Raw genomic sequence first — 12264 nt, forward strand, 5'->3', positions numbered from 1 at the left:
AGAATAAAGCAATGTGGTTACTCCTAAGTGGGTATTTCATGTCATTTCAAGAGGACACTTTGGAAGGGTAAATTATCCCTCATCAAAAGATAAAAGCCAAAGGCTTGGTATTCCTCATACAGTAATGCCACGTTAAAAAGAAAAAAAAAAAAAAAAAAGCCAGTCTTTTACCTTGTTATAAATATAACAATTTGTAAACATTGTGTTGAAATCCTGCATACATTCACTTGCACTCCAATAATAATTGTTTTCCAGTCTCTTCTTAATAGTCCCCATGTCCATTGGATTTTTAATTATTTTATGATAATCCTGTGGGAGAGATTTTAAATGTATAAGTCCTTTAAAACAAGCCCATTGTGCTCTCTTGCCAATTTTTTGGTCTCCCAAAAAGCCAGAATCCAAGAATTTTTGTAACTCTTATCACTAGTTTAAAACAAGGCAGAGATTTTAAGTAAACTAAGGAAGACAGAAACATCTGTCCACTTCTCCTATCTCTAGCTATTATGCTAAAGAGGTTTAAAAACTTGATGTCAGAAAAAAGGTCTCATCCTCTTTTTAATCTTATAAAGAAAAAAGATGCTTTCTCTGGTAACAGGTGATGGAAACACAGAGAGCCTAATTTAAAAAAGCAAACAAACATCAAGATTGGAGAGATGAACTGTACCTTTTCATAAAAGAACCCTAATTTATATAAGTACCAGAAGGAGACAATTCTCATGGTACATAATAAGATCAGAAACAGTATGTAGATTTGCAAATGCCATGTACTGGGGATGCCCTTATCTAAGAGCTCAGCTTTTTATGGATGTAAGAGTTAAAGGCTCTTAATTAATTGTTAATTAAAATGAAATATCAAACAAAGCACCCTCTACAGGAAAATGAAGTCATATTACTTCAGTAGTTCTATGATGTGAGTATTCCCTCCACTGATACAGACTGCAATCCCTCTAATAAACTTAGTACATAGGCTTGGAAGGTGTTTCTAGGCCCACAAAATTCTCCAGGACAGTTCTCAAGGCTACCAACAAACTCAAGACCAGGACTTTCCAACTGCTAGAATCCTTTTTAACTCTGTAGCATCTTCCAGAGCCTAGAGGCCACAATCATGACCCTTGGAAACCCAAGGTTACCTCCAAACCATAGTAGGGCATCAGTAATGGAGGGGAGATATTAGCTGGCCTATAAATTCAGGGTTTTACATAATTTCCTTATCTCATCTTATCCTCACAATAATCCTGTGAAACAGCTAAAGCAGGGATTATCATCATCCCCATTTTACAGGTGAGAAAACAGATAAATGAAGTAACTTTACCCTAGGATCACACAAAGCTATAAAGCTGAACCTTGAACCCACTCCTACTCATTCCAGGTTTAGTGACCCCTAAATAGGCTGGCAACAGGAGTTTTCTGGAAGGATGTAGGTGGCTAGATATGTATTATCAAACTCAAAGCATAAAGAAGAACATACTCACAGGTAAATTCAATTTAATTGCATCTACTGGTTGATAGAAGGGCCAAGCAAACTGGTGCTTCCACAAAGTTTTCACCACAACATTCTGCATGTATTGCAGCTGATTGGTCTTCCTCCCAGGCTTGTTGGGGTTGGTAACTTCTGGGGGGGGTGGATTCACAGGGCCCTGAGGAGCCGGAATCGCTGATGTTACTGTCGACATTTTCTGAAGTCTCGATCTCACTTACTGTCACAGCAGCAGCTAGGAGATTCTCTTTCTTTCTTTATGCTCCCCGAATAGGATTGACATCCCATTTCCAGGGCCCAACCATGCAACCTGTATCAATGGGAAGAATGACAAAGAAACAAACTGAAGACACCAAGTACTAACATCTCTAAAGACTTTGGGAGGCTCTGCCACTATTCTTCATGTGACCTGGGAGCAGACAGTAAGCATATCCATTCAAGGGCCTGACTGTCAATTCACCCATGTGACAGGCTAGAGCAAAATAAAATAAAATAAAATAAACAAAAACAAAAAAAGAAAGAAAGAAAAGAAGCCCCCAGCCTCCTAGCAACTTTGTTACCTTAGAGCACATTCCAGTCACCATTTGTCTGTAAAGTTTGTTTTTTTCAACCCTCATCTGTCATGTGGCGACCTCTCTCAAAAGATGGCTTAAAAAGAAAATTAGGAGTGCAAAGAAATACAAGTGTTTATGAAAGATAAAATATTCCCAGGTCACATGTCTCACTGATATTGAGAGAGAGTGAAAATGCAACAGCATTAAGGTGATTAGGCAGCAGGTGGTAGAGAAGCATTCTGGGAGATATTGTTACCTGGTGCATTCTAACTAATGCTCACTTAGACACCAAGTTAAAACTGCCCCTGCTACCTACTTGTTGGAAGATGATTGGTTTCCACTGATATCTAAACCTTTCTTGATTGTAGCAATTTAAAAAAATGTTTACAGGTAGAAAATTAAAAAATCGATCTACATAGTCAATGAAATACAGGCAGAGCTATAGTAGAAATATAGACATTCACAGTACTACACAGGCAACTGACTAACTGAGCTTCACCTCCCTTATATACTAGGATTCTAATGTAACCACGAGAACCAAGGAGAAGGGGTTTGTGATGGTTAAGAGATTGTGACATGAGTGATCACTCAGCCAATCAGATTTTAGGAAGGGAATCCACTCTGAGAGAGGCCCAGAGAAGGCAGATAGACGTCTGATCCCCATTCATCCTGTCCATCTCAGTTCCACATCTTTTATGCAGATAATTATTCATTTCTTAAATAGAAATCTGAACATTAAGAAACTTAAAAGTCCAGGGACCTACAAGGCCCTTGAATGTCTATATTTCTGTCAACAATGCCATCATATCCTGAAAATGTAGGGGGCCTGATAAAGGCCAGGGTGCTCTTCCACAGGACAATACCAATTAACTAATTCAAGCAGGATCTAAGGGAAAAACAAAACTAGCTGGCCAGTACCCCAATTGTTAGTTGAAGGGTTGGGAAACTGGCTCCCTGGAGGGCAAGGAATCTCAGAGCTTGCTTCTGGCGGGGAGCCTGGAGCCATCTCTGTGGGGGGCTGGGAAAGAAATCAGGGCAGCTATTCCAAGGAATCCCTCTGGACTGTCTTCACTCATCTGGCCAATGGACATGACTAAACTTAGATTTGTCTGTCCATTGGTTCCATGCAGATTTTACCTACCCCAAGTCTCAACTTGAACGTCTGTCATCTCTTTTTTGAATAAACAAACATTTTAAAAGGGAACCATATGTCACTGCCCTATTTGCAGGTTTACTTTCTTCTATCTATATCATCCAAAGAACTTATGGGGAAAATACTCTTATCAGGCACATTTCTTCCATTTCCAGAAGATTCTATAAAGTTAAACCTGTTTCACCATCAACTTCCAAGCCAAAGGGCAGATTCATTAGTAATCTGCTCTATTACATGGACAGTCACTAAACCTGGTTAAAATCTACACAAAATAACCTTTTTACCTCTTTTAGCTTTTTCAAAGGACGCTCAATTCTAACCACTCCAAGAAAGCTTAGTAGAATTAGAGTTAAAATTTTCTCTAAAGCACACTTCTCATTTTCCCAAATCTTGACTTCTTTCATTCAAATAAGTCATCCTCCTCCTTCCTGCCTCCAAAAGCACACATATGGGAAAATTATACATATCTATGTAAATATGTTAAGATAAGCAAGGACTAAGCTTTGGTTTGCTATGTATAGAATTTAGATAAATATTAAGCAACAGAAATGTTTTGTTGGTTCAACGTCCAGTGTGTCTGTGTTGGTTCCAGTAGTCATTAGACTGCTTTCATGACTGTGTGGACCCTTCATTTCAAATAAAAGACAACTAAAAAGTTCTCCTAGTTTCCAATTGAACTGAACCCAGTGAGGCTACCTGGTTCATTCATCCCCTAGTGGATTCCTGTTTTTGGATTGATGTGACTAACTGTCCTCTGCCTGTTTTACTTCTTTAAAATTAAGGAAATGTAAATCTTCATTCATCATTTTTATCATCTTCTGCATAGGCAGTGACTTTACAAGCTTTGTATGTGGCTACAAATCTCTGACTGGAAGATGGACAGAAGGGAATTAAATTTTCTGCCAGGTTACAAAGTCACCAGTCGGAAGAAGAAAAAGACTTGACTATTCATCATAATAATATCAACTCCTCAAGTTTTTAAACTCCTCAAATAAACTCCAGGTTCTAGGTCCTGGGATCTAGAACCAAAAGAGTTTTTTAAAGGTCATCTAGTGGTAGCCTAACCCCCTCCCTCCCAATCTCACAGATGAGGAAACAGAACCAGAAAAATTTCCATCTTGTTGTCCAAAGTCACCTGTAGCTGAGTAAAGACTAAAAGGCTAACTACAAATCCAAGGTTCTTCATTATGCCACATTTCCAAAGGATTTCCTTCACAGCAAACATATTGGGGATAAGTATTCTTATCCCTGAATGAGAAAAGTGAGGCTCTGAGAGGTTTTTTGTTTGTTTTTGTTTTGCTCTATGTCACTCAATTTGTTAACAACAGCAAGGCTTGGGTCCAAAAGCCAGATCTCCTGACTCCAAGACCAACATTTCTCCCCCATCCATCTCCCACACACACACACACACACACACACACACACACACACGACCCCTGCTTTGGCTCCTGTAAGCCATCTCCTTTTTTTCCTGCCAGTGTCTCCTCCATTTAACAAAAATAAAAAATAAAAAGGGTCTACGGCTACCAATAGCTAAGTATTTCTACAGATGTTTGGGACAACAGTTGGATGCTGAATCTCTTCCAGTGACCTTGGCTATTCCAGGGAATCTGTTTCCCTGGACTACTTACTTGCTGGTCAAAGAACAATAGTGTGAATACTCATGGTCTCTTCCCCTGGCTTCATGCTAAAAGGTTTGGAAAGTACAAACACCAGGTAGATTGGATAAGTCAAGAGAAAAAGGAAAAGCATAGAGATCTGCAGTATGACTAAATGCCAGCCAAGGGTAGGAGAAGAGATGGACTGTGTGAGATATCCAGGTGTAATCACCCTTAAGGAAAACAACCCACTTACTCTGGTGCCGGGAGGTTAAAACAAGAGTGTGAAGCTGAAAGAAGAAAGGAACAAAAGAGTAAGGGAAGAGAAAGTAAAAGTCCTCTGAGGCATACTTATCCAACAATAAGCAAAGGACATTTAAATAAGAACTGGGATCTTGTTATAAAACCTATAGAGTCAGAAAAGCCAAAGGTCTTCCTCAAACAACAACTGCAGCTCTTCTCTCTTTCTCATTTCCTCCCCTTGCTCTAACTCTTTCCACCTCCCAAATTAACAACGCTGATTTAACTCATCAAAGCAAGATCAGACCTTCATTCTTCCCAGTCTACCAAGAGGCAAGTGCATCCTAGAAAGAAAAGCCAGTTGACTGGAAGCAATATGATTTGGCTTCCTAGTCCTAACTCTCCTATTTACAATGCTGCCTTGGGTCTATCACATCAACTTCTTCCACACAATACTTCTCACCTTTTTAACAAACTGCAAAAGAGGAAAGCCTGGGATGTTTGGAACAACTTCAGGAAACAAGTTAAAAAGAATATCTTACAGATTCCAAAGGGAAGTGCTGGCTCTCGCAGGATGCAGGCAAATCATAGAATGCTTGGGTTAAGACTGGATCTTAAGCCATTCAACTCATCTCCCATTCTCTAGGGCAGTAGTTCACAAATTTTTGTTTTCAGTATCCCTTCGTACAACTAAAAATTATTGGGGATCTGTCCAAAGAGTTCATTATGTGGGTTGTTTTGGGATATTTACCATTATTAGAAATAAAAACTAATTTTAAGTTTGTAGACCCTCTGTAAGGATTTCAGAGATCTCTAGGATTCTCTGGACCAAATTTTGGGAACCAATGCTTTAGAGAGCCTTTCAACATATTTGTCATTTTGGGAGGGTGATGGGGGAAGGGATGGAGGGAGGCAACTATACAGTCTACAAGCAGTCTCAATTACTTAAACTAGTATTCAGGGCTCATTGATGAGGGTTGAGGAGAAAACCCTGGCCCCTAAAATTAAGAGGCATCCTTGACTCCCACCAAAGAGTAGAAATTAAAGAGTAGCTGCTTCCCTTCATATGGGTTTGATTAAAAATATGTTGCAAATAGGACAAAGGGAAGAAAAAAGCCCTCTTTGACCTTTGCCAAACACAAACAAACAAAAACTACAACATACTTTCTATCAATGACACAAAAGAACAGATGTGTGCAAAGTAATTGAAGTCTGACTTCCTGTTAATCCAAGAAATTCAGGCCCCAGAGCAGAGCTGTAGGCTCAATGGGAGGCCCAAGGAGGGGGAAGGGCAGGAATGGAGTGCAAGTCTCCAAACACAGGAGGATTCAACGACAGACACACTCCATGCTGCTCTGCTGATTTTGCTGCTGTTGTTCAATCCGCCTTTGAAGCCTGGGAGATCAGTACTAGTGGAAGAAAAAGAATTGCCAAAGACAGACAGAATGCACTGAAGCATTTCAGTTTTGTGTTGCACATTTGCCAAAAATGGACGCAATGCTAGCTAATACAAGTTAGTGTGTATTTCAAAAATAATGTTTATCATGGAATTAACCCAACATCAACTCCTCTGGGATTCTGTGAGGGTCTTATTACATGCTCAGGACGTGCTACGTTCAGGATGTGCGTGTGAGGAGAGAGTTGTAACAAAATCCACAAGTCTGACACAAAAGCTATCTTTGTCACTGGCACACACCTGCACTGCCAGGGACAGATGCCCAGGTGCCCAGATCCCCTAACCACCGCCTCCCAGCCCCTTTCTGGTAAGACCTAATGGAAGAAGGCACCTCTCATAAGGATCCAAACACTCAATAACCAATTTTTTTTAAATCCTTTTGGTTTCTCCCATATTACTAAAATGACCAAAGGAAACACTCGACAGTCCCATCAAGCCAAGAGGTGGGATATATCTTGGGAAAGGGAGGAAATGAAAGGAGGCTTTTGGGAGCAAGGGAAAAAAAATGCCCAGGAACAAGGAATAGGAGTTTTGAGTTGAAAGGAACCTTAAAAGATATAGAACTTAAACCCCTCATTCTGCTTAGACCCAGAAAGGGACAATGACTTGCACAATCAAGTGACACAGGTAGTTATGTGGCACACTTGGGATTCCAACCCAGGCCTTTTGACTCCAAATTCACTGTTTTTGTAACAAAGTCCAGAAGGTTTCCTAGGGCTTGTGAATCTTTTATATTTTCATAAGACTTCATATCAATGAATCATAAAAGTATTAACATGGGGCATATCCAGAGGAGAGGAGTTAAAAACACTAAGCCTCTCCAGAGAAGTAAAAATCAGTTCCAATCCTTACTTGCTGAGTAAAGGGTTATGATAAACATAATATAAATTGGAACATAATTGGTTATCTGTGTACATGCCTTAAACTCCCCCACTAGATTATAAGCCCTTCAAAGGCAGATCATTTATTTTAGCTGTGTTATCTCTTCTAATCACTAGTACAGTACATATAGTAGACACATCACAAAAGTTAGCTGAAAAAAATGAATGAACAGCTAGCTTAATCTATGGACTCATATTCCTAATCTAATTCATCAGAAGGTTAATTATGGCAACAGTCTTGGCAACTGAACATTTCTAAACTAGGCTGAGGAATGAAAGTGGGGTCAATTTAAAAGCCAGGAAAGCAAGGGCCATGGACAATGATGCTACCATTGTCTCAATACACAACAGAACCAACTTTTCAAAAGTCATCTATCTATCTAGGCTGAGAAGGTCTTACCAATCAATGGGCAGACTCACTCTTTCCCCTTCCCTTAGTTTGATGCTTCCAAGCACTGACCCAGCAAATGGCATTACCAGATCAGGGACTGGCTATTTAAATTAAAAAAAAAAAATCTAAGTCTTACCCAATCTACATCAGGGGTTGATTATTTTGCTGGTAATCCCTTTGAAATTGGAGTCTGAGAAAGTAAAATAGATAATAATAGATTTTGTGTGTGTGTGTATTTATGTGTGTATCGAGACACACACACACACACATACACACTGTGTGCACGTGCACTGTTGAGTTAAACTGACACAGGGGAAGTTATTGCCTCCAAATATAGTGGCTGGGCAGGCCAGGAGAGAAAAACTGAATGAGTCACCCATTGTAGATTCCTGTAGCCTAACAAAAGCCATCTACCACAGAACAGAACCCCCAATTGGATAACACCAATCATTTGTCATCTGGGTTTTCCATTGGGCGAAGGGGGAGGGGAATGGATTCCTGAGGGGGCAGGAAAGAGGCAAAGTGAAAGGAATCTGAAAACAATCCTACTGTTTCCAAACAAAATTGAGATCTTAGTGACTTCAAATCATTTCACATCTTCCTCTCTCAAAGACCATGGCACATTAACCAAGCACCTGCTAGGTGAATGCTCATTTTTTTACATGCAGAGATGCTTTTTAGCAATACAAATTATAAGTTGGAAAAAAACCTCACTTAGAGTTGATTTGCAACAAGACCACAAAGGCAATGAACACATATGAAATTCAAGTCGTGGCTACTTGTGGTCATTAAGATTATGCTGTGTTTTCTCATAAACTCAGTGCTACTTTGCCAGAATGCTACTCAGTCTTACTTTGATTCCCATCTGTTTCTATGGGCTAGCCAAGCTGTGCTGGGTGCTATACTCCTTTCCAGAAGTAACTCTGGTGGGCAACACAAAAGTTTCTCACCTATGTATGGAACAAAGCTGGTCAAAACCATCAATTATTAATATGGAATACCTCTCTCTATTATACTATAGGTTTAGACTCTTGCAATGGCCTCCTAATTGGTTTCCGTGTTCTCATTCTTTCCTCCCTCTAATCCATACCTCAAACAGCTTCCAAAGTGATTTTGCTAAAGCACATGTCTGACCATGTCACTAGCCTACTCGATAAACTTCAGTGACTCTCTATAATATCCAGCATCAATTAAAATATACTTTGTTTTGCACTTAAAGTCTTTCAGAACTTGGCCACTTTCTACCTTTCTAACTTTCTACATTCCTTCCCTTCAAGCCCTCTAACACACAAACTGGCCTACTGACTGTTCCTTATATATAAAATTCTATTTTTCCGTGGCCATCCCTTTGTGCAAGCATACCTCTTCACCTCCACCCTTTAAAATCCTTAGGTTCCTTCCAAGTACAGATCAAATACCACTTCCTATTTGAGGCCTTTTCTGACCTCCTCTTTTTCTCAGCTACCAGCTGTTGGTGACTCCCTACCTCATCCATCCACCCAAAAATCTTGTGTATATTATTTTTATACTTCTATGTCTAGATGTTGTTCTCCCTGATAAGCTCTTTAAAGACTGTTTCTTTTTTCTCTTTCATCCCTGTCTAGTGCCTACATAGTAGGTGCTTAATAAGTGCTTGATGACTGGTTATACTATTGGCCAAATTTCCATCCTCCAATTATTTAGAAAGCTCACAGTGTAGATAGATGTGACTCCAATACTGACATGATGGCATCCTAATATGCAGGACAATTTCCTAAATTGCAAGGAGGTATGACAATAATCACCCACATTTCTGAAGTACTTCAAAGTTTATAGTGAGCTTTCCTCACAGGACCATAGATTGAGAGATGGAAAATTTTCTAGTTCAACTTATTTTATAGCTGAGGAAAATGAAGCCCAGAGAAATAGTTTTTAGTCCACAGTGACAGTGTAAGTATAGTGCTGTTTGAATTCACTGCTGTTAACTACAAATCCAACATTCCTCTTATACCACTCTGCACTTTCCCTGGGGCAAGAATATAAAACAAGCACTATTTATTTCCATTTTACAGATGAGGGAACTGAGGATCTAGGAAGTTATGTGACTTGCCCAGAGGCACAAGAATTGTACAGCTAAGTATCAGAATTGGGACTTGAGACTAACTCTCCTGACTCCAAATTCAATACTTTTTCCAACAAATGGGTAAAGACAAGACTTTATGCAAGACTGTACATTCATCCTCAAGTAGAACTAAGAGCCAGAAACATAAATTTCAGAGATGTGGTATGCTTCCAAAATTCCTGGAGAACACTCAGAATAGTCTTCAGGGCTAGTTGCTCAGTTGGCTTGATTTTTTTGGGGAAAAAAACAAAAAACAAAAAACCACTAGATTTAAAGCCTGAATAACTAGGCTCTATTCCCAGCCATGCAGTAATCTACATATATGATAATGGGCAAATTTCTAATTCTCAAGTATAAATGTCTGAAATGAGGGATTTGGAGATGACATCTAAGGTCCTTTCAGCTCTAAATACTGGAATCTCTAGATCTTTTCCCAATGAAGGATCTTCTCTTTGCTTATCTTTCCAAAAAGGAGGGAAAGGGGATTTCATAATAGCAAGATTCTCCTCCTCCCCTTTCGTTTCCTTAAGCTGGCTTAGTTTGGCGGCAGAAGGAGGCCCTCTCCTGTATCCAGTCATAGCTATAGGAAGCTTGGTCTCCTGGAGACGATCCCCATTAAGAGGCAGTGGGGGGAGGGGAAGGGATGAGAGCCAGACTGAGAGTCAGTATCTAGAGAAATCTGGTGGGGTGGGGAGCCAGCACTGTCCCTAAAGCTGCCAGGAAAAAATCCTCCACAGTACAACTAGGGAAAAAAAAATGCAATCTCCCAAATCAAGAGCTTGTCCTCTAATTCACAAACATCCTTAAGTAGCCTTTCCCCTTTCCCCTCAAAGGAATGAGCCACATTTGGTACCCCTGATCTTCCTTTCAGGCTTCACTATTTAGAAAAAGTCTAGGTATATAAAAAGAGGTTTTGAACTGGTTGCTCGGCATTTCCCATCCATTATAGTCAACACAACAGTTTTAAGCCCATCAGGACTGGAAACCATTTTCTATAATGGGAGCCTAAAGGTTTTTTTGATACATATAATGTAGCACCAATTAATTTTCCTACTTAAACCTCTCATAGTAAAGGAGCATTTAAAAATCTGTTCCCCAAGCTGTCAGCTGTATGGCATTCACCACACAACACACCCCAGCAACCACTTTATTCCAAAAGCTATTTATTGCAGACACAAAAATCTTATTGAAATAAAATAGGACAAGCCTCCCATTCACTCATGAGGCTTTGTGTTCTGAATGTTTGTACAACAGCAGAGTAGTCTTACTCAGCAGATACTGCACTTTCTAGTTCTGTTTGTAAAACTATTTAAATTAAGCCCCAAAGCACGTTTTAAAGTATCTCCCTTCAGAGTAATTCAGACATCACTGAAAATTTACCATGTCCCTTAAACATGGTATATTTTAAAATATGTGTATATAAATTTAATTACCATTAACAAAAACAAATACACAAAATTAAGAATAGAAATAGAATCTTACAGAAAATCCATAGAATGTAACAAAGTAGAAGCAAACGAATTAATAAAAAATAAACAACTGAGGAAGATGTTTACTCTGTGTTCCTTTCCAAATATGTCTCAGGTTCCACTTCCTTAGGTTTTGCTTTCCCTGTTTTAAAGTACAGTAGTGGTCAACAAAACACCAAATATGAAGCTGAACAAAAGAGGTAATGTGAACAGGCAATGCTTATCTGGGTCAAGACAATCTGAAGATTGCTGAGAAATGAAACATTGAAACAAGTCACAAAGCACTATAGCGTGAAAGAAAACCCAGAAAGTAGATGACTTGTAGCAAGACCTTGAAAACTGGCAAATTACAAAGTTGGGTTATAGGAACCAAATCATCTAAGACAAACATACATTGAAATGCCAAAAAGTTCATTGGACTAAAAACTACATAGAGAAGATGCATCTGTGCCATAAATGGAGCAAATTCTGACAACCTAAAATCCTCTCCGTGTTGTTGTAATAATCTTGATTTTATTAGTTTGAACTCTGGAGTTTGGAGATAGATTTTCTCAAACAGCCAAGAAGTTCCTTTCCTTAGATGGAACCTCATCATAGTACCTATAAAACAGAACAATGTGGAGTAATAGAAAGAGCACTGGGCTAACTATCAGGATTCCTATGTATTTCTGGCCCCAAATCTGTTTCCTCATCTGTCAAATGAGAGCTGACATGGTCCTTTTCAACTATATATTTTTTAATAAGTTCTACATTTTTTGACCGTCCTAGTTTAAGCTACATTCTATGCTATTATAACATATATTCTAAGATCCCTTCTTGCTTTAACATTCTATGATTCAAAGAGCAATTTTTCTTGACCACTCAATAACTCTTTGGGAGCATGATAGGCACCCAGCACAAGGGACTGGGGATGGAGAAAATGGATTTCATTAAAGTGTCTTTCA

The 12264-nt window shown here is 39.2% G+C and overlaps 1 protein-coding gene across 8 annotated transcripts in view; it reads right to left on the reverse strand.

Moving 5' to 3' along the window:
* BRD3 (bromodomain containing 3) overlaps positions 1-12264 on the reverse strand; it is an 87275-nt gene that overhangs the window by 31500 nt on the left and 43511 nt on the right. For 6 of the 8 annotated variants that reach the window (XM_031949443.1, XM_012554006.3, XM_031949441.1 and 3 more), the window contains 2 exons: positions 1473-1787; positions 172-309 (listed from right to left, as the gene is read on the reverse strand). In XM_031949443.1, coding sequence (XP_031805303.1) covers positions 172-309; positions 1473-1673 — 339 coding nt within the window. In that variant the 5' untranslated portion in view covers positions 1674-1787. Of the gene's footprint in view, positions 1-171; positions 310-1472; positions 1788-2037; positions 2325-2347; positions 2769-12264 lie in introns of those variants that run through there. The other 2 variants (XM_031949445.1, XM_031949446.1) reach the window with 2 other exon arrangements.

This window comes from Sarcophilus harrisii, chromosome 2, assembly GCF_902635505.1.
Source record: "Sarcophilus harrisii chromosome 2, mSarHar1.11, whole genome shotgun sequence".
NCBI lineage: Eukaryota > Metazoa > Chordata > Mammalia > Dasyuromorphia > Dasyuridae > Sarcophilus > Sarcophilus harrisii.